At 38.4% G+C, this 25,787-nt stretch overlaps 1 protein-coding gene across 2 annotated transcripts in view; it reads right to left on the bottom strand.

Annotated features, from left to right (window-relative positions):
* FAM53A (family with sequence similarity 53 member A) overlaps positions 1 to 25,787 on the bottom strand; it is a 98,373-nt gene that overhangs the window by 45,642 nt on the left and 26,944 nt on the right. For both annotated transcript variants that reach the window (XM_026648083.1, XM_026648084.1), the window contains 3 exons: positions 21,277 to 21,525; positions 12,748 to 12,802; positions 8,984 to 9,786 (listed from right to left, as the gene is read on the bottom strand). In XM_026648083.1, coding sequence (XP_026503868.1) covers positions 8,984 to 9,786; positions 12,748 to 12,802; positions 21,277 to 21,354 — 936 coding nt within the window. In that variant the 5' untranslated portion in view covers positions 21,355 to 21,525. The remainder of the gene's footprint in view (positions 1 to 8,983; positions 9,787 to 12,747; positions 12,803 to 21,276; positions 21,526 to 25,787) is intronic.

The raw sequence follows: 25,787 nt of genomic DNA, 5'->3' as shown, positions 1-25,787 counted from the left end.
ACACACACACACACACACTTAGTTTTTACTTCATTGGGACTTTGTATGGGCACAGGGGTACATACTAGTAATGCCAAATGCAGTATGGGGACCATAGTTTCTTTCTTGCTTAAAAGGCTCTTATAAAACTTTGGCAAGGGAGCAGAAAGCTCTTGAAATTAAAAAACAAACAACAAAAAAACCCAATTTTTTTTTAAAATACCTATTATTTGAAATACATGATCAGAAACTGGATTTTTTCAAAGTTAGTCATTTCCACAAATTCCAGTTGATAGTATCCCTTTTAGAGAGTTAAAAGGGCTCAAAAAACAAAAACAAAAACGCATAGTACTTACTGATCGTACACTATATTCAGTATCAATTCTTGAAAGAGATATCCGACCCATACCAAAAAACCATGCAATATCTTAGTTGGAACCTATCCCAGGAAGCATATCAGCATTCCATACATACTAAAATTTAAAGCTATGGAGACAGATAAGAATACAAAAACTATTTGTATCAATCTCAAAATGCCTGCTGTACTGTATATGAATAAGGAGTGGCAAAAATGTTTGCAGGAATAAGTTTCACTCTTAATAAAAGATGCCCAAACAAAAATCTTTACTTTGGAGTTCAAGCTTATTTATGTTTTAAAAATGGTAATGCTGTTATTTATTTTGCAGAAGAGTATATTGCACCTGTAACTGTCAGTTACTTCAGCTGATTTAACATCAAGTTAAAAAAAAAATCCTCAACAAAATCTTCATTAATGTTTGAGTCCTAAAATGTTCAAGACTGATTGAGAATTTCTAAACTTCTTTTCAGCTTCTTGTATCTTCCAGAGAAGAGCACACACCAGTTTGAATCTGTTATGTATGTTTATGTTGTGGTTCAACATTTCCTTATTAAAAGATTATTTCATCAGGTACCGTGGTGACTGGCACCATGTAAGAACCTAGACAGATTTCTAAATACTATTCCCCATTTCAACAAGAACTATTTAAAATTGAAATGGGATCTTGAATATTTCAATGAGTTAATGCTGCAGAAAATTTTTGGACAGTAAGAAAAATTCTGTAGCCACTTAGTATTTTATAGATATATTTTTATTTAAATCTATTTTATTTTCTATTCCTTATTAGAAACAAGCCTGCTGGGCCTGTTGTGTGGAGGTGTGTGTATGATGGGAATGGACCTAAAATATCTATAATTAGGGTTCCAAGAAATGTTTTATTTTTCAGGATTTTTTTTTCCTTTCATCTATTACAAATGTGTTTTATTTTTTATTACACCCATCTGGGGGTGGGGGAACTTGGCAAGTCAGTGGAGAACAGCATCCATTACAGTTTTAGGCATCATCAATACTTATTATCGTTTAATACTAGCCTCTCGGTCACACAGGGAAATGAATGCAGAGAACCTGCGTAGATCAGCAGTTCTGCAGGATAGCAACAGCCCAAAGGAGACAGACAAACCAAATGAGCAGGATGACTTTTTTCTTGCAGCACCTAAAGGGACCAGGAATCCTCACCACAGTCCAGAAATGCAGTTTAGCTTATGACAATGCCACTATCCTAACATGACAACTTGAATCAATACAAGTACCAGTATTTATTTTTGCCAACATTTTAAGTATTGCCCCCTCCTTTGTCCAGGAGGTCTGGGCTGTCCATCATTGTGCATAATTGTTCAGACAGTGTGCCCTTCTCCAGTGCACCACAGAGATCAAAACTCGTCTGGTGGTGCATATGCAGAGCAGATCATGTTATACTGAAGTCACTAAGCAACCCCCTTGCGGCTCAGCAAGGATTCCCAGCCTCAGGTAAAAACAGGCCAAAATGCAGTTATATGTATATAGCTTTTATTCACAATACACACACAATCCCAGCAGTAAAGGAAGATAGAAGATTCTGGAGGTGAGCCACTGGCTAGGTAAGTGGTGTAGGATGGAGGGTTTTGGTTTTGTGGAACATTGGTTCCCCTTCTACTCAGAAGGAGGCTTTCCAAACTATACAGCCACCTCTCTCCACAAAAGGTGGCCCAATCTCCTTGGGGCCAAGTTAGCTAGAGTTGTTAGATTAACACCCTCCTGACTAAGAGGAGGGTAAAAAGAAGGAAGATATGAGCTCTCAACTAACAAAACTGGAATTCTGAGAACGCAATTAATCAAGGAACCAAAGGATGTGAAAATAATTGAATATACACCAGTGCTAGGCACCCGGGTAACAGGCCACAGGAATTGGATTGCTCATTTAGCAGCATAAATGTGGCCTAGAGTTGGTATTACTGAAACCTGGTCTGATGATTGGCATGACTGGAACCTTGACATCAATGGTTATAACCTACTGATGAAGGATCAGGTGGCAAAAGGGGAGTAACACTTTCAAAAATGGCATTACCTGTTTCCAAGTCACCGATAACTCTGAAGAAAATGATCTCGAATGCTTATGGATGAACATCTTAACCAATAAAGCACAATATGCGGTATTGGTGTCTGCTACAGAGCACCAAATCACACTATGGAACAAGATGATTAGCTCTTTATGCACCTATCTATAACATGTAGAAAAGAAGAAAAAAAAAAGCTGTGTGATCCTGGAGAACTTCAATTAGAGTGAAATATGCTGGAGGTCTCAGGTTGCCAATACTAAAATATCCTTAGATTTCCTAGATATTATAGATGACAATTTCCTAACCCAAAAAGTGCTGCAATCAACATGGGGGAATTGTATTGACAGATAAAGAGGAAATAATCGCAGAACTAAAAATTAATGATACTGTAGGTACAAGTAATCATGACTTGATCGAGTTTATAATGTGCAAACAGAATAAAGTCCAGACCAGTAATATATACACACACAGTTCTTTGAAAGGGGCAATTTCAAAGGTGAAAACAATTATGAGCCAAATTAGCTGGGAGAAAATTTAAAATCAGAAAAAATGTGAATGACAACTAAGAATAGTTTAAGAACACTATTAGATCTCTCAAAAGCCACAATCTTCCAATGGAGAAAGAAGGCCATATTGGTTTAAAAAAATTACCTCGTTTAGAGACAAAGTGAAGGACAATATAAAAATAAAAATTAATATATTAACAAATGGAAGAAAGGAGAAGTTGATGGTAATGAATATAAATCAGATGCTAGGAATTGTAGAAAATTGACAATGGAATCAAAGGAGCACAAATAGAAATATATAGCCAGCAGAACTGAGGACAATAAGATATTAGGAACAAAAAACCCTAACAATGGTATTGGTCCATTACTAGATGGAAATGTTAGAATTATCAATAGAAATAATGCAGAAAAGGCAGAAGTGTTCAATAAATATTTGTTCTGTATTTGGAAAAAACAAATGTAATGATATCATATAACACTTTTTCCTATTCCACTAGTATCTCAGGAGGACGTTAACCAACAGCCACTAAATTAGACATTTCTAAAACTCAGGAGATCCAAGATCTTGCAGCCAGGATTTTTTGAAGAGCTGGCTGAGGAGCTCACTAGATCATTCATGTTAATTTTCATTAAGTCTTGGAACACTGGAGAAGTTTCAGAAGACTGGAAGAAAGCTAATATTTTGACAATATTTTAAAAAGATAAACAGGATGACCTAGGTAATTATAGGCCTGGCAGCCTGACGTTAATCCCAGACAAGACAAGGATTCAATTAAAAAAAGAACAAACCAACATGGGTTTACAGAAAATAAATCCTCTCAAATAACTTGAGAGCTTTTTAAAATGAGATTACAAGATTGGCCGAGAAAGGCAATAGTGTTGACGTAATATACTTAAGACTTCTGTAAGGTGTTTAGCTTTATAATCAAATGTCATGCAGTACCAAGTCAGAGTAATATAAAATTAACATGATCCACATTAAATGGATTAAAAACTGGCTAACTGGTAAGTCCCAACATATAGTTGTAAATGGAGAATGGTCATTGAGTGGGTTCGTTTTCAGTTGGGCCCTGCAGGGATCGGTTCTTGGCTGTACACTATTTAACATTGTCAATGACCTGGAAGAAAACAAAATCACTGATAAAGTTTGCAGATGACACAAAAATTGGGGAAGTGGTAAATAATGAAAAGGACACATCACAGATACAGATCAATCTGAATCACTTGGTAAACTGGACACAAGCAAGTGTGTGTTTTAATACAATTAGAAACAAAGAATGCAGGCCATACTTATAAGACTCTTTCCAAGGAAGCAGTGACTCCGGAAAAGAAAAAGAAGAACAAACAAACAAAGATATGGGGAAGGTGGTGGAATCATTTGAACATGAGCGCCCAGTGCGATGCAGTGGCCAAAAGGGCTAATGCAATCCTTGAATGCATAAAACAAGGGAATCTTAAGTAGCAGTAGAGAGGTTACTTTACCTCTGTATTCAGCACTGTGACAGGTGCTGAGTAAGGAGGACTTAATCAGCCCCCTGCCACTCCACCCCCAAAGCAAGGGGAATGGATTGGGGCTGGTTGAAGAGCCCTGTGCTTGCCTGGCAACAAGAAACAGCTGCCAGCCTAATTAGCCAGGGGCTATAAAGGCTGGCAGGAAGGAAACCAGAGGAGGGAAAAGTGGGGAAGAGAAAGGCCAGGCACAGAGAGGGGTGGGGCCCTCTAGTCTGCTGTTGGCAAAATTTGGCTGTGAAAACCTATACGTAGATAGTAAGGTGGTGGGTGCTGGGAAACAGCTGTAAATAAAGAGACTGGTGTTTGCATCAACCTGAGAAGTCCCTGACTGATTTGCAAGGGAAGCAGGGGCAGAAACCAGAGGAGCCCAGCTTACACCTTGCTACAAGCACCAGCACAACTGCGGCAGGAATACTGTGGCCCATTCTGGTCCTCATACTTCAAAAGATGTTGATAAATTGGAGAGAGTTCAGAGAAGAGACAAGAATGACTAAAGGGTTAAAAGACATGCCTTACTGAGATAAATAGATTGAGCTCCTTGAATCCTTCATTACATGGGGAAACAAATATTTGATAATGGGCTCTTCAATCTAGCAGAGAAAGGTATAACATAATCCAATGGCTGGAAGGTGAAGCTAGACAAATTCAGACTAGAAATAATGCAATTTTTAATATTTTAATTAACCACTAGAACAATTTACTAACAGTCGTGGTAGATTCTCCATCACTGGAACTTTTTATATCAAGATTGGATGTTTTTCTAAAAGATGCTCTACAAACTATTTTGGGAAAGTTGTGGCCTTTGTTATACAAAGGAGGACAGACTAGATGATCACAAAGGTGCCTTCTGGCCTTGGAATCTAACTCAACTACAGCTGTTCCAATTTAAACATCCTGCAAAGATTGCATCATTTCACCTGAAGTTTACCAGACCTTTGCTGTACAGGCCCTCAGGGCGTGGAACTCATTCCCACATGGAGCTTGCTATTACTCTCAAACTTTGAGCACATCTGAAAACAACCTTTCAAAAAGGGAAGGGGATTATTTAGTTAGGTTTATGGTAAAAAATGACCATCTTATTTTGCACCTATCACCACAACTGTTTTCAATTACTTCTGCACTGCATTTGTAGGGGAAATCTGAAGGGGAAATGTTACTTTATCATTATGATTATGTGTATTTCCTTCATGAACGAAGAAACAAGACTGAATCTACACCCAAGATCATCCTAATTTTTTAATATAGTAGTTAGAAGATCATATTTATATATAGCATTTTAAGTCTACACACCACTTTCAGAGCTACCCGCATTTCTTCCCCTGAAAGGCTTATGGTCTAAGGTAGATCAGACACAGGACAACAGTTCTTCCAATGAATGGAGATAGAAGGAAGGATTCCTATTAGATTTTGAAGGACTATGGGAGGGAGGGAGAGAGAAAGAAAATATGACTGTGTTTGGTGGACAGGAAGAGGAGACTTCTAAGTACAACGAACAGCAGGAATAAAGACATTAAACAGAGTGCAGGAGAAGAGATACAAGAAGGAGCATCAAGTAAGAGGTGGGGGAGTGGGAGGAAATGAGAACAACCATAGAGGCTTGGAGGCTAGATTATGTAAGGGTTTTGGAGAAAGGTGCTCAAATGTTTATGCTTAAAATGCAGTGGTCAAACAGTCCTGGCTTTTGTACAGTTATAGATTCTTGTGTATTTACAGCAAACAAGTGGTTTAATTTGCAGGGATAGTGCAATAGTGTTAACCCTGTGTAAGAGTGCAGAGGCACTACTAGCAGAAAATAGACTTTCACCATAAAAAGTTTCAAGAAATTAAAGCACACATTTCTCAGGGTTTCTTCCTTCCAAAAAGACTGCTACACCACATATGTATGTGAATATTATACACTAAAAAACAGTCATTCAAAAATTAGAAATAGATCAATAGTGGACAAAGTTAACTGAACCACTAGTAGTGAAAATGCAAATTGGCTTCAGTTTCTGAAATATTCTTATTTTAGACAATTTAAGCAGGTGCTTAGCTTTCAGTTTGGCAGACTATTATAGACTAGTATGAGAAACTGGGGCAACCTTTGACTAAAACCAAGATTGCCCCTTTGGATATTTTTCTTACATGGCTCAGATTCATCAGTATTAGGCAAATCAAAAACTACCCAAAATGAAGCTTTTTGCAAATAATTTCCCCCAAATCCTATAGCCTATTAGAGGAATGAAAGAAATTGTATTTTAATGAGTTAGTATTAATTTACAGTAAGCTTTTTTTGGTAAATAAAAGCTAATTCCATAATCTGTTTTAGACTTCTGCCAATCGTTAGCACAGAAAGATCTTACATGACTGATTAATCAAGACTCATTTGTAATAAGCCTAACTGCATATTTTAGATGAAGTTAAAATTAATAAAACACACCGATGTCACAATCTATTGATATTTTGTGAATAAGAAGTCCTTAAAAGCCAGAAAGGCATGTAATAATTGAGAGTTCAACATGGAGCAGATTTCTTGGCTCCAATCCTGCATCAAGCCTTGTGTAGATACTGCCTGGCACTTGCTGCAGGATCAAGGCCCATGATCTCATTTCAAATCCAAGTCTTGTATAGTTTTTAACTAAAATTTTTCAAAATTACTTCACGTGAAAAAGAACCAATAAAAATCAATATCAAAAGAAGAGCACGGACTCCCATAATGCAAAAATATATTAGTCAAGGTCTTATCACAGAGAATCTTCAATTTATCTGGGGGATAAATAAAAGGACTAGCTTAAGATGTTGACTTTATAGTTAATGAAGGTTTGCTAAAAAAATTCACTTAGTACACTAGAAATTTAATGACTCTCAGAATATTTTTTTTTTTAACTGTTTACTTTCATTAAAGGTTCACACACTACATACCTTTTAAATGGGCTAAGATCACATAACTGCAACTCTCCTCCCCTACCCATATAAAATTCATATTATGATTCTCATGAACTAAAACTACCCATCTGACCAATGATCTGATCATCCCAGGAAAGACCAGTTTCAGAAGACTCTAAGACTTATTGTCTACTAAAGGAAGAGGCGGTGTCAATTTTATTCACATCTGGCTATCCTACTTCTGCTACTGTACCTAAAGTTACCCAATTGTTCTTTTATTTCTCACCGGTCTTAGAGATTACTCTGGGCTCAGACACTCTCTGGGAACGAATACTACCTTTCTGAAACCAAGGAAATATGCCTATTTCGTATTTGATCTGCCAACATTAATTTTGCTTACCACAATACAATAAAGGTAAGAATCAGTCCAGCTGAAAGACATCCAACAGTTAAAAGTTCATCCCACAGCACTTTACCAGAACTTCCCTATGTCCTCATCTAAAATTCACCAATAACTGGTAACCACAGATTTCCAGGGTCCCACTCCTTTCAACTTGTTCCTTTGAAAGATTTGGTAGTTCTTACGCTAACATTAAACACATCATTTCTCATCTTATCTTTCATTATCATCCTTTTAAACTGTCTCCCTCACCAGGCTATCACTAGGATAGCTCTATTTTGAAGAGGAAGGCAGGTTACATGAACCTCTCCAAGGCTGGTGCCAATGAGGTTATGGAAGATGTGTTAAAGGGTGTGGATGATGCTGACCTATGATGACACCACAATGCCAGATTTCTTTCTATGGCCCAAGTGACAGTACTTGATATTGCTCCCATGGACACCAAACAATGGGATTCTATTTTTAACTGCAGCACGTGCTTAAATCTACATCAGCACTGCATAGTTATGAAAATGTTAACCCATGTACAAAGTCTACACTTCCCCCAGCTCATGATTATGCAGATAATGGGAAGAAGAAGAAGAAGAAAAAAAAAAAAGTTACTCATTCAAAGAAAATTCTCACACCCAGTTGAGTGGGGAAATAGAATTTTGCACAGCTGGTCTAAAGAATGCATTTTTCTAGTACTGTGGGACAATGTTTAGAGAAGCCCTATGAGGATACATCTGTTTCCACTGTTGTCTCTTTATTAGCAGTTTCTTTAATTGCATTCACCTACAGGATTTTTGGATGCACATTTATCTATGCTATTGTAGTCGGCCAATATATGTTCTGCCTCATTTTTTCTTTGACTTACAGAGGTATTAGAGCCATAAGGGATTACTTAAACCAGAACACATTTGCACCACAATAGAATGTTTTACTACCGCACCTAATCCCATCTCATGGGAACAGACTTACTTAACTGACTACTTTTCCCTTCACTTCCTCCCTGAAGTTGCTGTGGCATTTCAGAAGCAAGCCCAAATTTTTTTTTCAGCCCCAAACCTGTTAAAGTGTTTTTATGCAACCCTTTGTACAGGCTGTAGAAACAGGCTGCAGTGCACAAGCTGGGCCTTAGTAGTAGCTACCTATAACTCTCTACAAGGCATGAAGTTAGCAAATGGCAGAAGCCTTGTATTGCTGGAATTACAAAAGCCAATATTAACACACCAATTTATCTGACTTTCACACCAACAGAAGAGTTTGATTTAGCCAACTATTTTCTAGGAATAGCCTACATGCAATAATTCATTTCTACACCCTACTGAAGAAAGTAAAATCTCACCCGTGTCATTTTAAAAAAGTCTAAAGATGGACGATTCCACCGTACATCCTCCTCCCGTCTGCGCTTTAGCCGGCTTTTCTTTTCATTCAGGACACAAGGCTGTGAGCGGCATCTCAGCAAGCCCTGACGCCGGCTGAGTTCTGGTGTGGAGGTGGGAGTGCTGTTGGCTGAAGGCAAGAGGTTTCCTGTCTCAGTGATGTGCTCCTGTGAGAGGGAGAGGCGACGCCTAGGGTTAAAGTCACAAGGTCCTCCAGAATTCCAACGGATACTTGAACTTGTGCTTCCCTCACTACTGTCCACAAAGCCGCTGCTCGCAGAGGAAGGTCGGGGTACTGGAGAAGTATTGAAGCTGGTGATAGTGAAGACGTTATTTAAGGACAGAACATTTTGTGGCAAGCTGATACTTGTGCTTCTCTGTAAGTTTGCACTCCCATGACTGTTGCAGCGTTGCAAGGTGGCACTGCCACCGCTGTTGCATCGTCTCTTTGATACAGGAGTCCAAACTTTTGAACTGCCGGGTTTCCATGGTGACCGACAACGAGCCAATTCATCTGGCTCAGAGAGTGACCTACAGTGGCGTTTGGTAGGCGGCGCCAAAGGCTGCCCCGAGTTTTCATTAAGGTTTAGTTCACTTATCCATCCTGACACCATAGATGTGCTGGAAGATTCCTGCTGCCATTTCAGACTCACGTTGTTAGCTGTGCCTCTACTGAATGGGCACACTGGGAAAGGGTAAGCTGAATTTTTGGTCGCGTCAGCTTGGATTGGACAACCCCCATTTAAAGCTTTCCAAGGGCTCTCTTCTGAGAAAGAAAAATGTAAGGGATGAGAGAAAAAAAATAGGATACAGTTAGCTTACATTAATAGAGATATTATTTGGGTGAAAACTAACAAGTTGGAAGTCCTAGTTCTCTCAGCTGTGAAGGGGACACTTAACTCTGCATCGTCACCAAAACCCAACCCTCTAACATGAGCTAGTTCTGAAGGGAAAGATTACTACTGGAGAACTCTGGTATTTCAGAGTAAAACAAAAATAAACAAAAAAATAGTATACACAAATTCTCTTGAAGTCTTCCTGAAGTAACATTAGAACTCTAACCCTAATTCCCAACCTTTGTACTTCAGTATGGCAACTGTGAAAATGTGAATTACTTTTGCACATTAAGAGCTATGGATAGTTTAGCTAAGTCACTTACAAAGCATAGTGCTCTCAGCACACCATTTTGTACATTCAAAACTTGCACAATAGAATGTTGATATTAATAAGCAGTAATGGCAAATTTACTGCTGCTCCAGAGACTACAAAAAATATATTGCCATTAAGATCAGTAGCACTGAACCACGATAAGTAGGGCTGAGCTGGTTCAACAAATCTTGTGAAAAATCTAGCAGGTTGGAGGGTTTTTTTTTTTTTGCTTAAACACCAATTAAAATCTAGCTGATAACTATGACCATTTTAAGTCCATAGGGACCACAGATAATTTTGTTTTCCTCCATTATGGAGATATACTTCATACATAAAGCCCAATAGTTATAGGTTTGTAATGTTTTTTCCTTCAAGACACCACATTATGGAAATCCAAGGCTTATGTGATGTGTGTTCATTCTTTATAATGTGACTAAAAGTTTTAAAAATAAAGTACTGAGAACTCTTATTTTAGGAACTGTTAGTTAAGATTGTTTTTTGGATAGTGAGACATTTGTCCCTCCAACTCATATCCATGACACAAAGCCTCAGAGCCCTAAATTAAAGGCCATCATTCCCCTTATTTTACACTTTTTAAAAACCTTATACAAATTTTACTGTGACTACAGACAGCCCATAGTGTACAACTTCTTATGATCTGAAGTGGCAATGCTGGGTTGAAGAAAAAAAACAAAAAAAAGTCTGCCAGCCAAGCCTCACTCTTTTGTGAAGCTTTTCTTTGAGAACATTTTGCACATTTTACAGCTGTTCCCCTACATTATAGAGTGAAGCGTAAGAGGAACTACAACAGAGGCCTAGGATTTGCAAATTGAAAGGCATATCATTGTCCGGCTGGCCAGTTAACAGCTCTTCATGCTTGGTTAGAAAATTTGCTAATTTAAACCAATTAGCCAAGTAAATTTCACTCATCCGGAGGGTGTGGTAATAAAGGATGAATTAAAGTTTTGGGACACCCAAAGGTCTTTCCCAACTAAGTTTTTAAAGCCTGTAATTAGAAGATGAAGTTTTTATCTTCATTACACTAAAAGTATATTAGAGCAGAGTATTACTTTTGAAGCTGGAGGTAAAAAGTTGTTAGGTTCACTGATTAATAATATTTTACATATGGATCTTGAAGATGGTCAGGGATGCAAACCCATGTTCACAGGTGACCCTAAACCTCTGACTGCCAGAAGTCTGGAAGGGAAAACGGAGTGGATCACTCCCACTGCCCTGTTCAGTATGCTCCCCCTGAAGCTGTGATACTGACCCATGTTGGGAGATAGGATACTGGGCTAGATAGACCATTGGTTTTACCCAGTATGGCAGTTCTTATATTTCCACTGCAGCTAGTTGTTTTTTGTTTTTGTTTTTTTTAATATGAAGTAACAACAGGCAAAGGTTGATTTGTTAAAATGCTTTGAGGATTGCAAACCCAAGTAGCTACAAGATGAATATGCTACATGGCCAGTAGGGTCTTCCAATAGTTTCCACATCTTGTTTACTCAAAAAGACCCTTCCAACTTAAAACTATAACTGTCCAGATAGCTGGCCTATGCAAATATATATTATTAGAATTCCTATGTTCTCCTTCCTCCAGTCTTTCAGATGGGTACAGTCATATGTGTTTTACCTTAATTAAACTATAAGCTTTTCAGAGCAGGAACCATCCTTAACTCAGTGTGAATAAAGCACTTAATACTGTGAGGCCCTGATCCTGTCTGTGACTTCGAGACACTACTGTAATGCAAATTTTGTTAGCATCTAGTTTTAAGATCTCTTACAAAGGCGGGTTCATGTAAAAAACAGAAATAATTGCTCAAAGTCACTGATGATTTTTACAGTAAATGTGCTGAGACTAGTGTTGTTTGTACGATGCTGTTGTAAGATTGTGTGACTGCTGTTCCCTTGGGAACCTCAAAGAAACAAAGATCAGTATCTCAGGAGACAATCCCACTGAGTAAATGAAATGTACCACCCCTTATAAAGAAATTAAGCTGATGTAAAATGTCAACTTTTCTCATCATCAATAAATCAAAGATATAAAAAAAAAACCCCATGACATGGCAGTAAGATAGCAGAAACATAGAACAGTAACCAGATATCCCAGGACAAAAACAAAACACACACACAAACCACCACATACATGCAGGTTTTCCTACATCAAAAGACACTGGACATGACCTTTGATTGTTTGCATCACGTTAACAGATATTTGAGAGCGAATATATGGTTTATTCTATATTGCAAAGCCCTATTTTTATGAAGGTGTGTAAAGAAGTTAAATGCGTGGTTTTCTGCTCTGAAGAAAGCCTTGACAGGACAAAACGGTGTACATCACAACAGATATTGAACAAAAACATGTAAGAAGGGTTCTACTATGCAAAACAGATCACAAGTACAAAAATTAACAACCAGTGATTCCCAGTATTGTTCCAAGACCCGCATAAGCCAGGAGGCTCTATAAGAGCATGCTCCAATCCCCTCCACCTTATTTCAATAGAAAGGCTGCTTACTATAACAATTACCTCAGTAAAACACTGCTATGATTTCAGGGGGGAAAGAACAAAAAACTTACCATTGATTTCGAAAGGGAACAAGCTGCCACTTTTGTTCAGCTTCTCAGATGAGTACTGAAATTAATCAGAAAAAAATTTCAACACCATACAACTATACATGGTGTGAAAGGCAGTGAGCACAAGCCTTAATGAAAATTTAAAATACTGTAGTTCCCAGTTTCCCTACATATATATATATATATATATATATTTAATAATTAATGGAATGACCATGTTTCTGGTTGGGAGTCTTAAAAAACCTATACTCTTCAGTCTAAGTTACTGGTAATTAAAAAAAATTAAGTTTTCATTTTTTGGTACAACGCTATACAAGAATCCAAAATATCTTTCAAAAAGCTTTCAAGTATTTCCTGGGTTGCAATATGAACCAAATAAAGTAATTCCAAAGTTGAATGAATCTATCCCTAACTCTCCCCCCCCTCCCCAAAAAAAAAAAAAAAAAAAAAAAAGAATAAAGAGCTTTGGATCCACACCTAAAATTTATTAATCAAAACAGCAGGAAATTGAAATTTAAGAAGCTGTTGTCTGAATTTTCATGCTCCTATGGTATTGCAAATTCAGCATACCTGAACAGCTTTACTAAAGCCATTCCAGTCTTTTAGGTAAACACAAATTTAGACTCAATTAATACATAACTAAGGACTGGATAAACATATTATGGCATTTATAGGAGAAAAATATTTGTTGCCCTTTAAGAGTGTATTTTGCTATGTTTTACTGATCTTTTAATAGATCTGTGGATTTTGCCCTTTAAAAAGTAGATTTTTCACAATAAATTTTAATGGTTGCCAAAAAATAGCTACAGTTTTTCATACAAATCATTGCAAATATTGATCAGATACATCATGTTAACATGGCTTCTAAGCATGGTTACTATATGTGCATTCTATAAAATCCTTAGAAAACACAAGTCTAGTGCATAGTAAGGAGAGTTTGTACACGCTGCTTGTCTTCACTACCGGGGAGATCGACGCTGCTGCTATCGATGCAAAGTGAAGACCTGCTAAATTGATGGCAGAATGCTCTCAGGTCAACTCCGGTACTCCAGCTCCACGAGAAGAGTAAGGTAAGTCGACTGGAGAGCATCTCCCATCAATGCAGGGCAGTGAAGACACCTTGGTAAGGCAACCTAAGCTATAATCGACTCCAGTTATGTTATTCACGTAGCTAGAATATCGTAACTTAGGCCTGGTCCACACTAACCCCCCACTTCAAACTAAGATACGCAACTTCAGCTACGTTAATAACGTAGCTGAAGTCGAAGTACCTTAGTTCGAACTTACTGCGGGTCCAGACGCGGCAGGCAGGCTCCCCCGTCGACTCCGCGTACTCCTCTCGCGGAGCAGGAGTACCGGCGTCGACGGCGAGCACTTCCGGGATTGATCCCAGAAGATTGATTGCTTACCCCCGGACCTGGAGGTAAGTATAGACGTACCCTTAGGTTGACTTACCCCAGTAGACAAGGCCTCAATGTTTTTCTCCCAGTTATCATAAATTTAGATGGAAAAGTGACTAGATTTGTATCAGATATGTAGTGTAGCTTGATATCGAGCCTCCTAATAACTAAAAGGCAAATTAATAACCTTACTAGAACTCAGATTGTTGTAGAGTTTTTCTGGGGATGGGGAGGAAGGACAGATTATTTTAAAAACCTGCCTTTTTTTAAAAGCTTTTTTTGGACCTTGTTTTCCGTATTAAGCCAAAAAAAAAAAAAAAAAAAAAAAAGATAGTATTGTTCAGAGACTTCCTTCCAGATACAAGTTCAGTTTTAAGTAAACATCCTTGGGCAATGGAGCATTTTTGCTGTTTACCACCAAAGTGCAACTGGCAGCTTTAAAACCTTGAACTTCAAATTCACAACTAAGATACTGAGTAGTGCAAGGACAGTTTGCTTTCTTTAAAAAAAATCCTACCCCACTACGTACCACACAAAAATGCCTCATGTTTTATAGACTTTTGTCTACACTTTTTAGCCTATATTTTCTATATCTGCAGATGCATTTGGAACTAGCTACTTAATAAAGCACAAAATCTTTTTCCAGAAACAGCAAGAGTTTTAGGATCCCAGGACTAATTTAGGTTTCAAAGTTTTAATCTTGAGACTGGTAGGGAGCATTATTTCATTCATGTTCATCTTGTAAAACTGAATTTTTCCAGTTACATATTAATAAAATTATAGACTAAGTAATATAATCAATTGTGCTAAACTAAGAGTGAGGCGCTCTGTTTTATCCACTAATTTGAGATAGGAACTCAAACCATTATTGTTTTAAGGAGCAAGTGTAGACAGAGTGACAATATGTGACAAATTTAAAGAGACTTTTAAATAGGTTATTTAAAGACCTCCCCTCCTCTCCAAATTCAGATTACCATAGACATTTCAAGTATACTCATTATCAACTGACAACTGTGTGCTAGAGAAAATTATAGAACCAAGTTTTTGGGAAAACCATAGCTCAGGGGAGGAGGGTGTACATACACACAGTTTATATCATATTATATAATGAAAACCAAGGTTTACTTCATGAGTTTCCATCAGCTAACAATTATACCTTGTCTTTTGCTTTAAACTGGAAACAGTATTATCTGTATGCCTTGCAGTGGGATTGAGTAGAATCCCACTGGAAAACTAGAAACAATTTAAGGTCTCGTTTGGAGAAAATGTCAACCCGTGTCCCAAACCATCCCTTGAAAAATGACAAGTCAGTGGAATGTTCATTCCATTTTTATAAGTACAGTATTTGCATTTTAGGGCAGATTACAAAATTTTATTTTGTGAAGCACAATGCTATGGAAATTCAAACTATTAAGATATGGAAACAAGAATATTTAAATCTTAGAAAACTGTACATCTTCAACCACAAAAAAGGTAAAGGACTGAGATGTAAGTAAATCTTTAAACAGTCTTTTTTTAAAAATGACTGATTAAGAAATCCAAAAAACCTGAATCAATTGGATTAAGGGCTCAAATTTGGACCATATATTTGGAAGGGCCAAAAAAAACAATAGCAAATTGTTGATCCCAAATTTCTTGCATAGGCCATCATTAACTGAATGCCCAGATGATTCAAGAGAGATCTGTTAAGAATACATTTAGTTTTTAAAATATTTGCAGTCCAGTTATTTGATCAGCTTCATGTTCTAACCAATCGTAAACCAAGCAATCTTAACCAGCCTATTAGATCTTTAGCAGTTATAATGTAATTAAGAGGTGGAAAAAACATCTAATACAAATGTTTGGAGAACATGGTGATCATTCTTACACAGTACAATACAGATCAGAGGCCCTGTCTAATAGTCATAGCTACCTTCATCAGTTCTTTCTCTCTCTCCCCTGAAAACAACTCTTCATAAATGGGGGAAATGATTCGACTGATTCTTTACAAGCATTCACTTCGGACACCACAAATCACAGGTAAGTTACTTTTTTGCATAAATTACTTGCATTCATAATTACTGTAATAGATACTCATTCTTTGCAGACCAGGGTTCAATAATTCTCTCGAAAAAACAAAAACAAAAAAGCCAACATACCATCTAGGAAAGGGAGAAGAAGTCATTGGGTCCTTTGTGGATGCACTAAGATACCACCATGATAAGACCTTTACTGTATGAACCTTCAAATGCACATGCACGGTCAATAAACCAAGGGATATTTAATTAAGCCATCTCCCAAATCTAGCCTTCAAAGCTTTCCACTGGTGGTTGGGTCCAAGAGACCCTTCCACTGCAAATTTTTCTATACATACTAGCCTAAGTAGTGCTGGCTCATTTAAAAGCCTTCTCCTACCTTGGTTATGAGTCCAAAGACATTCACACTCGCCTGTTAATATCCTAAAACTTGAAGTCATAGGTACTGCTATTCAGCATTTCCTTCCTTACTTCACATACCATAGCTCACTTCCATGAAAAGTCATTTAAAAAAAAAAAGCAGCCCCAACGTGAGAACCATCAGACCAAAAGCAACAGTACCAGCAGATAAAACCTCTGACGATTCTTACCGGCTTGGATAAACTTATTTTGTACGTCAGCCACATTTGCTCAAGGAAAAAAAGTTTACAAAGCTCACTGGCCAAACCCGCAACCCAAGGGGACTGCAGTGTATTTTCAGCACATTCTGTAGATATACTTTCATATCAGTCAGAAATGATCAAGTCTAATTTATAGCTCCAGATATAAAGATCACAGAACCCAGGCAGAGCACACCTTTCTGACTCACTAGCATGGCCCCTAGTTTTATGGCTTCCTCTTCCTAAAGGACAAAAGGGCGAGACAATAAGACGTCAATGCTACTAGTTCCCCTTTTGGCCCTTGAGTCCATGCTCTCTCCTAGCTACTGGAAGAGCTATCTAGTCTTCTCTTGAGTATTCCACTCACCAGTAAATCTACTTCAGGATCCAATTCTTCATACCCAGCACGCCCAAAGTCCTCTTGAAACATGTGATCTGATTTTTAGAAGTGTTGGGCATTGAAAAGTATTTCTGTACACAAATCAGTCAGCCTCAACCAGAATATTAGTTCCAAAAATTAAATGGCCAGAATGTCATGACTAATGAAATATCTACCACCTTTTCCAGAATGTATGTATATGTACACACACACACACACACACACACACACACACCACTTTTTTGCTATTTGTCTAAAGAAAGGTTGATTTTTACTGGTTGGTAACCATTAAAACATGTTGATTTAGAACCAATTATAACATTTTACACTAAATTTGGGGGGGGGTTTAGTAACCAAGAGGATAAACCACAACTATGCAAATTTATTTAAGGAATCACATAAGCTTAACTTACATTTATTCTGATGCTTAAACTTACTTTTTTTTTTTTTAAATACGACATTTGAAAATGGTGACTGATACGTTAGGACTGTATAGGGAGCCTGGGTATCTATTTATTATATGAGGATTCATTTTTCAGTTGTGATTTGTGTCAAACTCTTTTGGATGGAAATTCAATTAAAATGCACAAGAGCAGCATTATAATTTTTTTAGCTAAATGAAGCATCTTAAAGATGCTGGATACATAAGAAAGTTTAAATGAAAAACACATTTAATAAAGTTAGCTGATTTATTAACGGAAGTATTACCTGTAGTTAGTGAACTGATTATTTCTCGCCACTATGTTCAAGATTTTTGAACTAACAGATTTCATCTTTTCACACCTAGTTTTATTTGCAGATTGAAAGGGGAAAAACAAGTCTTCCAGCTTTTTCAAATCCCAATTGGTTTCTTAACTTGGGATGAACTAGTCACTGACCTGAACTAGTTGAATGAACTGAAATCAAGAAAATATTCTTCTGCACCTGCAGAAGAGATAACTGCTGTCACAAGCTAGGTTAGCACTTCAACAATTTCTGGTGATAGGCGCTTAAGCCAGTGATTTCCACCAGTTCAATGGTTTGACTTTCTTTCAAACTTGGCAGCAAATATATACTACTAAATATCTTTTTAATTTAATTAGGGCTGTGAATTAATTGCAGTTAACTCAAATGATTAATGCAAAACAAATTAATTAGATTAAAATTAGTCGAGACTCATCGCCTCTTTAATCGCACTGTTAAACAATATTAGAATATCAATTTATTATAAATATTTTTGGAGCTTTTTCTACATTTTCAAATATATGTATTTCAAATACAAAGGGTACAGTGCTCACTTTATATTATTTTTATTACAAATATTTGCACTGTAAAAAAATAGTATTTTTCAATTCACCTCAATTACTGTAGTGCAATCTCTATCGTGAAAGTGCAATTTATAAATGTAGATTTTTTTTTTAAAACCTAACTGCACTCAGAAATAAAACAATGTAAAACTTTAGAGCCTACAAGTCAACTAAGTCCTACTTCTTGTTCAGTCAATCGCTAAGACAAACAAGTTTCTTTACATCTACATGAGCTAATGCTGCCCGCTTCTTATTTACAATGTGACCTTACAGAAAAACAAGTCAAACAAACGAAGCACCTTAAAAAAAGTCATCTGAACATTTCTAAGGATAAAGTTGCTTGGAGGAATCAGACAACGACCAATCTCCATAGAGTAGAGAAGTTTCAGGTGGAAGAGAGACCTGAGAAGGTGGAAATGGGTCAAATTTTTAATCTTTTCAGTGTACATCTTGGCCAGTTGTTCACTGGAGTTTCTAGTGATACGGGCAGAGGGTCAAGATACCACCTACAGATTAGTCTCTTGTCTATTAAAATCTAGCAGGGATACAATGGGCCCATAATGGGTGAAGCTGATCAGCACCTTTTTCAGATACAGTAAAACATGCTAAGAGCAACCACTCATGGGAGTTAGCAAAACTGGTTGCTTATAAGTAGGGCGACCATATTTCCCTATGCTTAATATGGGACACTTGGTAAAATTACTCCTATTCAAGCGAGTTCAACTGCAATCAATCAGAACTATGCAGTACAAATAATTCAAATTAATATCATGTTGACTGAGCCCCTGTTAAAAAGAAATACTGCATAGTTGGATTCTTTATTTACCTTCTTATCTTTAAGGATTTAGGGTTCACACGGGCAGGGGTGACACACCCCTACCCCCACGCGAAAATGTGACACACTCCTGTACACCTCTCTCACATTGGGGGGGGTAGGGGGGGGACCAACTGACCCGGCCCTCCCTGCCCAGTAGTCTCCACCCTCCATGCCTAGCTGGGCCCACCTCTCCTGGTACCACATCTTCCCGACTCTAAGTGGGGTGCATGCGGGGGTCACATGTCCCCCCCCTCCCCGATTTCTGCCAGGGTTCACACCAGAACTTGGCCAGCAGCAGCCTTGCAGGAGGGAAGGGATGGGAGCTGCTTATAGGAGAGGGGGAAAGAATAACCTGGCCCGTTTCTTTGCAGAGCTTCTCTCTTCCTGCCCGCTCCTCCCCTGTGTGGCTGGAAGCAGCTTGTTTCTCTTTCATCACCTGCAAGGTGTAAGCTGATTTACAAAATCAAGTTTTGCTTAGGGGAACCATCAAGATGTCTAAGTGCCAAAACCGAATAGCCACAATTACTGTAACCCTGGTTCATCCTCCCCATTTCCCCTAGTTCAAACTTGTTAAATGATCCCTCTATACAGAGCTCCACCATTACCTAATATACAAGGCTTGTGAACATTGCTAGATGCATAGCACTGTCATCCACAGACCAGATACAGCCCTTAGAAGCAGAGTATATGCTTCTCTACTCAACCCCCACAAGTGTATCCCTACTCCTAAATCTTCAGTGAGTACACCAGTAAGAGTGAAAAGCTAGCTCAGTCTCCAAACTCATGCAACCCTTAGTATTCCTGATGAAATTGTCCATGGCAGTCACCCTCTAGAATTTATTTCTCACAGAGCAAAGCACCATCAAATGATAGCTACTAGCCAAGGAGTCAAACCAATGTGCTAAAAGTGAAAGTGTAGCACAGCGGTGGGCAAACTGGAGACAAGGAGCAAGGGGCGGTTGGTTGGGGTGGAGATTCTGGGGGGACAGGATAGGTGTGGGAGTCCCAGGGGGCCTGTAAGGGGGTGTGGGTGTGGATAGGGGTCAGGGCAGTCAGGGGACAGGGAGGGTTGGGTAGAGGGTGGGATCCTGGGGGGGCAGTTAGGGACGGGGGGGCGGTCAGGGAACAAGGAGCAGGGGGGTTGGATGGGTCAGGAATTCTGAGGGGGGCGGGAAGTGGGAGGGGGCGGGGGCCAGGCAGTTTGGGGAGGCACAGCCTTCCCTATCCAGCCCTCCATACAGTTTTGCAACCCTGATGTGGCCCTTGGGCCAAAAAAAGTTTGCACACCCCTGGTGTAGCAGATTGCCCCCACTCAAAGACATACCATAATTCACCACAAAGCTGTGTGTTCTACACATCTTTAACAAAACAAAACAACAAAAGTTTGCTGCTTTATAGTTCCCGCAGTAGAACTAGGTGAATAAATGAAGGTCGCAATTGGGGCATCTCTGCTGCAAGGAAAGCATCTACTATCTTTGCAGACAAAACATTCTAGCATTTCATCATATCTTCTCAAGGCCCACCATAAGCACATAACCATGCCTTCTAACTAGTATTCATATTACTTGAGAAAGTTCTCTGAATAAATGAGGCAAACAAAATTTAAGGGGCAAATTTTTACAGAAATTTAAAAATAAGATTCTCCTGATCTACAATGCAATACTTACCATCCTTGCTTCCCTCTAACCTCAAGCAAGTTACACACAAAACATATACACTAAGAGATCCTTAAGGTGGCAAAGTCAAGCACTCAAATGTTAGGAAACAGAATTACGGCTGCCTGTGCAACCTCAATTTGGCTCCCTTGCACATATGCATTATGATACAGTCTTCAGCTACATGACTACATATTCTTTTTCCACAGGACCCCTGCTTCACTTCCCTCCTACATTTAGGAACTCTCACCCATTGTCCCAACATAAATCCATAATTTAATTTAATTCTCCATTCTTGGCTTTGGTGTGTATTTTATGAATGCTGCTTCTTTACTACCTACTACTTCAACAAGCTTACACGGTAGTTTGGCATGTCCTTACCAGGTGAATATTGTATGTTTTACATGTCAGATCGTCCAAGCTCTGGTTCTGCAGCTTTTCCGTTATTAGTGTTACCATGGTAGTTGTCCCTTTGCCACTGCTCACACTGAGAAGTGTTGGAGGCTCCTCTGTGTTCTGTTTCAGTATTCGTGAGCCATTTCTGGTTCTGTTCTAAATCTCAAGATTTATGCTTCCATCTTACTGCCAAAGTTTATATCCAAAGGCCTTCAGTGTATCATGTCTGCTTTTCTGTAAAGTTGGAGGGGAGGAAGGGAAAAAAAAAAGTCAGCTTTGTACCCACCAAATTCTTTACAATAACTGGATTTATACTTAAGGACCTTTCACATATAGCCAAAGATGTTAGTACCCCCAAATTTATCTTGCATTTTTTCCCCTTGCCTCACAGATTACAGGTCTCATTTCACGAAGTATGGCTCCTACTGCTGTTATACTGATCGCTGACAATTACCACCACAAAGGCGGAAGTCACATCTCAGTAATTTTGCTTGTCAGCCCTTATTTTTCTCCCTTCCCACAAGACATTCTATACAGCAACCAGTATGCTCTATCGAAAGACTCCATTTTCTCATTTAAAAAAAAAAAAATCACTAAAGCAAAATTAGTGACAGGTGTGTGTAGAAAAGCAAGTTTATATAAGAGGAAGGACAAACAAATGTAGAATCTTGCTTCGTAAAACAGGAAAGATCTTCAGGCTATTCAACATAATGGATATTATGTTTCCCAAATAGGCCCCTCTGGCAGATCTAGATGAAAGATTTGTATGTATATGAACACAATAGGATAGAGGGTTTTTTTGAATATATTTTCTGCTTCCCTATATTTTTAGGTACATATGTAGAGAGACCAATAACGCTTATAAAAATGTATATTTAACAATTATAATTACTGATCTTCAGCTAAAACTGGATCTTAGAGTTGTAAAACAGAAAGCTGACTGAAAGGTAAACGTGCATTCTAAATACACATTTTAAAGTGAAGAGAACATTTCCTTGGTGAGCAATAAAGAGAAACCAACAGTAAGCTCACTGCTGTGCATGCTGTGCCCTGGTCAGCCCTTACCTACCTTTATTTTTGTTTTCCCTACTATCACCATTGCCCAGAAAGTAACCTCTCTTTCATCACGCCTCTTCTTCGAAGATCATTAGCTATCTACTTACATCAAGAACAGTCTTACCAAAGCCACCCCCATCATGTTCGCTCGTTTTCTCTAACTCTCCTCTTGTTCATAGACTCAGACTTTAAGGTCAGAAGGGACCATTATGATCATCTAGTCTGACCTCCCGCATGATGCAGGCCACAAAAGCTGACCCACCCACTCTTGGAATAATTCTCTCCCTTGACTCAGCTGTTGAAGTCCCCAAATCATGATTTAAAGACTTCAAGTCGCAGAGAATCCTCCAGCAAGCGACCCCTGCCCCATGCTGCGGAGGAAGGCGAAAAACCTCCAGGGCCTCTGCCAATCTACCCTGGAGGAAAATTCCTTCCCGACCCCAAATATGGCGATCAGCTGAATCCCGAGCATGTGAGCAAGATTCTCCAGCCAGACCCTCCGGAAAAAAGTTATCTGTAGTAACTTTTAATATCCCATCATTGACCATTGTTACTAATTACCAGCGATGGCACGTTATTGACCTATTGACTAAAATCACGTTATCCCATCAAACCATCCCCTCCATAAACTTATCAAGCTTAATCTTAAAGCCAGAGAGGTCTTTCGCCCCCACTGTTTCCCTCGGGAGGCTGTTCCAGAACTTCACCCCTCTGATGGTTAGAAACCTTCGTCTAATTTCAAGCCTAAACTTCCCCACGGCCAGTTTATATCCATTTGTTCTCGTGTCCACATTAGTACTGAGCTGAAATAATTCCTCTCCCTCCCTGGTATTTATCGCTCTGATATATTTAAAGAGAGCAATCATATCCCCCCTCAGCCTTCTTTTGGTTAAGGTAAACAAACCGAGCTCCTCGAGTCTCCTTTCATACGCCAGGTTTTCCATTCCTCGGATCATCCTAGTGGCCCTTCTCTGTACCCGTTCCAGTTTGTATTCATCCCTTTTAAACATGGGAGACCAGAACTGCACACAGTACTCCAAATGAGGTCTCACCAGTGCCTTGTATAACGGTACTGTTCCTTGCACTTCTCCATGCAATGATGTAAATCTCTCTTCTTTTTTGGTTTTCCATCTTCTACCTTGGACCCCCTCTAGGCTTCCAAACTCACTTCTACCTTTGTCTCAGCAATAATTTCTCTACACCCAACCTTCAGTGAACTGTTGTCCCCTATCTTAGCTTACTTATTTCAGACTGTCCGCTTTTAAATGTAGGGACACATCACACTGCCTTTGTAAACACATCATGTACATTTATAGTACCAAATAAAAATGATTAATAAGTCAGACTGATTCACTTTAAACCATGTGCTTTGTGAAGCATCAGGAAGAGATGCTACACTTGCATTTATACAAAACTGGAACAGAGAGCTATTTATACCCAAGCACATAATCAGAGATGCAAGTCAAATGTAAAGTAACCAAAGACTGTTTACTCTTCAAAATTGTTTTGCAATGTTGGGAATGGCCAAACAGGAAGAGACTCAACAAATTAAAAGAGGCACCAAACCATCAACAAGTTTTGTTTGCATTCAACAGGATACTTTTTTAAAAAAAACTTTTATATTTGAATTTGTGATAAAGAGACAAGGTGGGTGAGGTAATGTCTTTTATTGGACCAACTTCTATTGGTGAGAGAGACAAGCTTACACAGAGCTCTTCTCCAGGGCTGGGAAACGTACTCAGAGTGTCACAGCTAAATACAAAATGGAGCAGATTGAAATGTGTGTTAACCATGTATGGTAAACAATCTGTTCCATTTTGTATTTAGCTGTGACTCTGAGTACGTTTCCCAGACCTGAAGAAAAGCTCTGTGTAAGCTCAAAAGCTTGTCTCACCCTCCCATAGAAGCTGATCCAATAAAAGACAATACCTCACCTACCTTGTCTCTAACCGACCGACACAGCAACAACACTGCATACAATTTGTGACAAAAACAGATTAATCTAAGGAATATTGGAAAATAAGTGATTATTTTGTAAATTTATAATACAAACATACTTCAATATATTGTATTTATATTTTAAATATGTCCGGTATTTTCCACATATACTAATCAGTTTCTTAAATAACTGCTAATAGGAAGCCAGAGGTTATTTGGGTACATGATTTAAGTTAAAGCCATTTAAAACCTAGGTATTACCCATACAATACTGCCTAATTATCTTTAAACCGGTCACCTAGAAGTACATCCTGAGAATATAATTCCATATTATAGCCCTACATAACAGCAGATTTCTTTGGAAACAGTAAAATTGCTGGGATAATATAAATATGCTGCTGTCACTCTTCCTGCCCTTCACTCCACTCTGATTTTACCTGCCATGAAGTAGGTATTGTTTAGGATAACACTTGAATGCTTCCTAGGAAGCACTAAAGCTTCATTGGTCTGTTTCTACAGAAATGCAAGCTAAAAGCACAATGCTGTCTTCCTTTATAAGCACCCAAGACTCAAAACGTTTGCCAATGCCTCTCCTGAAATCCAATCAAATCTCTGAATCAGAAATTGAAAAACTCCTACAGAGCACTGATGCACTCATCACTAAGAAGGGTGTGGTGGTGTTTTTTAAAAAAAAGTAAAGTGTCTGCCATACCATACAACACAACTTAAGGCTGCTTTCATATTCTGTTCTTATATCTATAGATGCATGCACATAGCCAAATGTTATGCACAGGCAACCTGACTTACTTCACTGGAAGTAAGTAGACATAACCAAGAAAAGGAGTCTGACTCAAAGTCTAGAAAGCTGTAGCATTTTATCTGAAGTTGGGTTTTGCCATTTACTATGCTTCCATCAATTCAGATGAGGAGTATATGTTATTAAAAGATATTTCATTTTGACATATTAATGCAAAGTCTTTCAGATTAAGAAACTATCATAGGACAATTACTCCAGAAGGGCAGCCACCAACCCCTGCTAAGCTTTTCAGCTGCAGTTTCATTTCACCTCCTTTCCCTTTTCTTCTGTAAGTAGAGTCGTGCAAAAACTTACAAAATCGTCTGCTTAGAAAGGACAGGTAGGCAAATCCAATCAAACTAGCAGAGAAAAAAGTGACTGATGATACACAAAGGAACATTTACATAATGGATATAGAAAGTACCAGCTAGAACAAGACTATATACTAAAGGTTTTTCTTTGCATCATATTGTAGAAACTTAAACCTTAGTTCAATTAATGCATCTTATTATGCAAAGTAAGTGGAGGGGGATAAGGCTATTGGATACTAATTTTTAATCAATTGGACATTCCAGACCACAACTTAAATCGAGAAAAAATTCTTGAACTAGCATGGCACACTATTTCAAACTCGGATTAAGCAACCAGCCATCAGGGAGCTGTCACCTTTATTAGTTCCAGATAATCACAAAGATGGAGAAATTAC

The sequence above is a fragment of the Terrapene carolina genome, unplaced genomic scaffold (genome assembly GCF_002925995.2).
Source record: "Terrapene carolina triunguis isolate 2854851 unplaced genomic scaffold, T_m_triunguis-2.0 Scaffold66, whole genome shotgun sequence".
NCBI classification, from domain to species: Eukaryota; Metazoa; Chordata; order Testudines; family Emydidae; genus Terrapene; species Terrapene triunguis.
The sequence above is the reverse complement of the archived record's forward strand: the minus strand, read 5'-3'. Positions and strand labels throughout refer to the sequence as shown.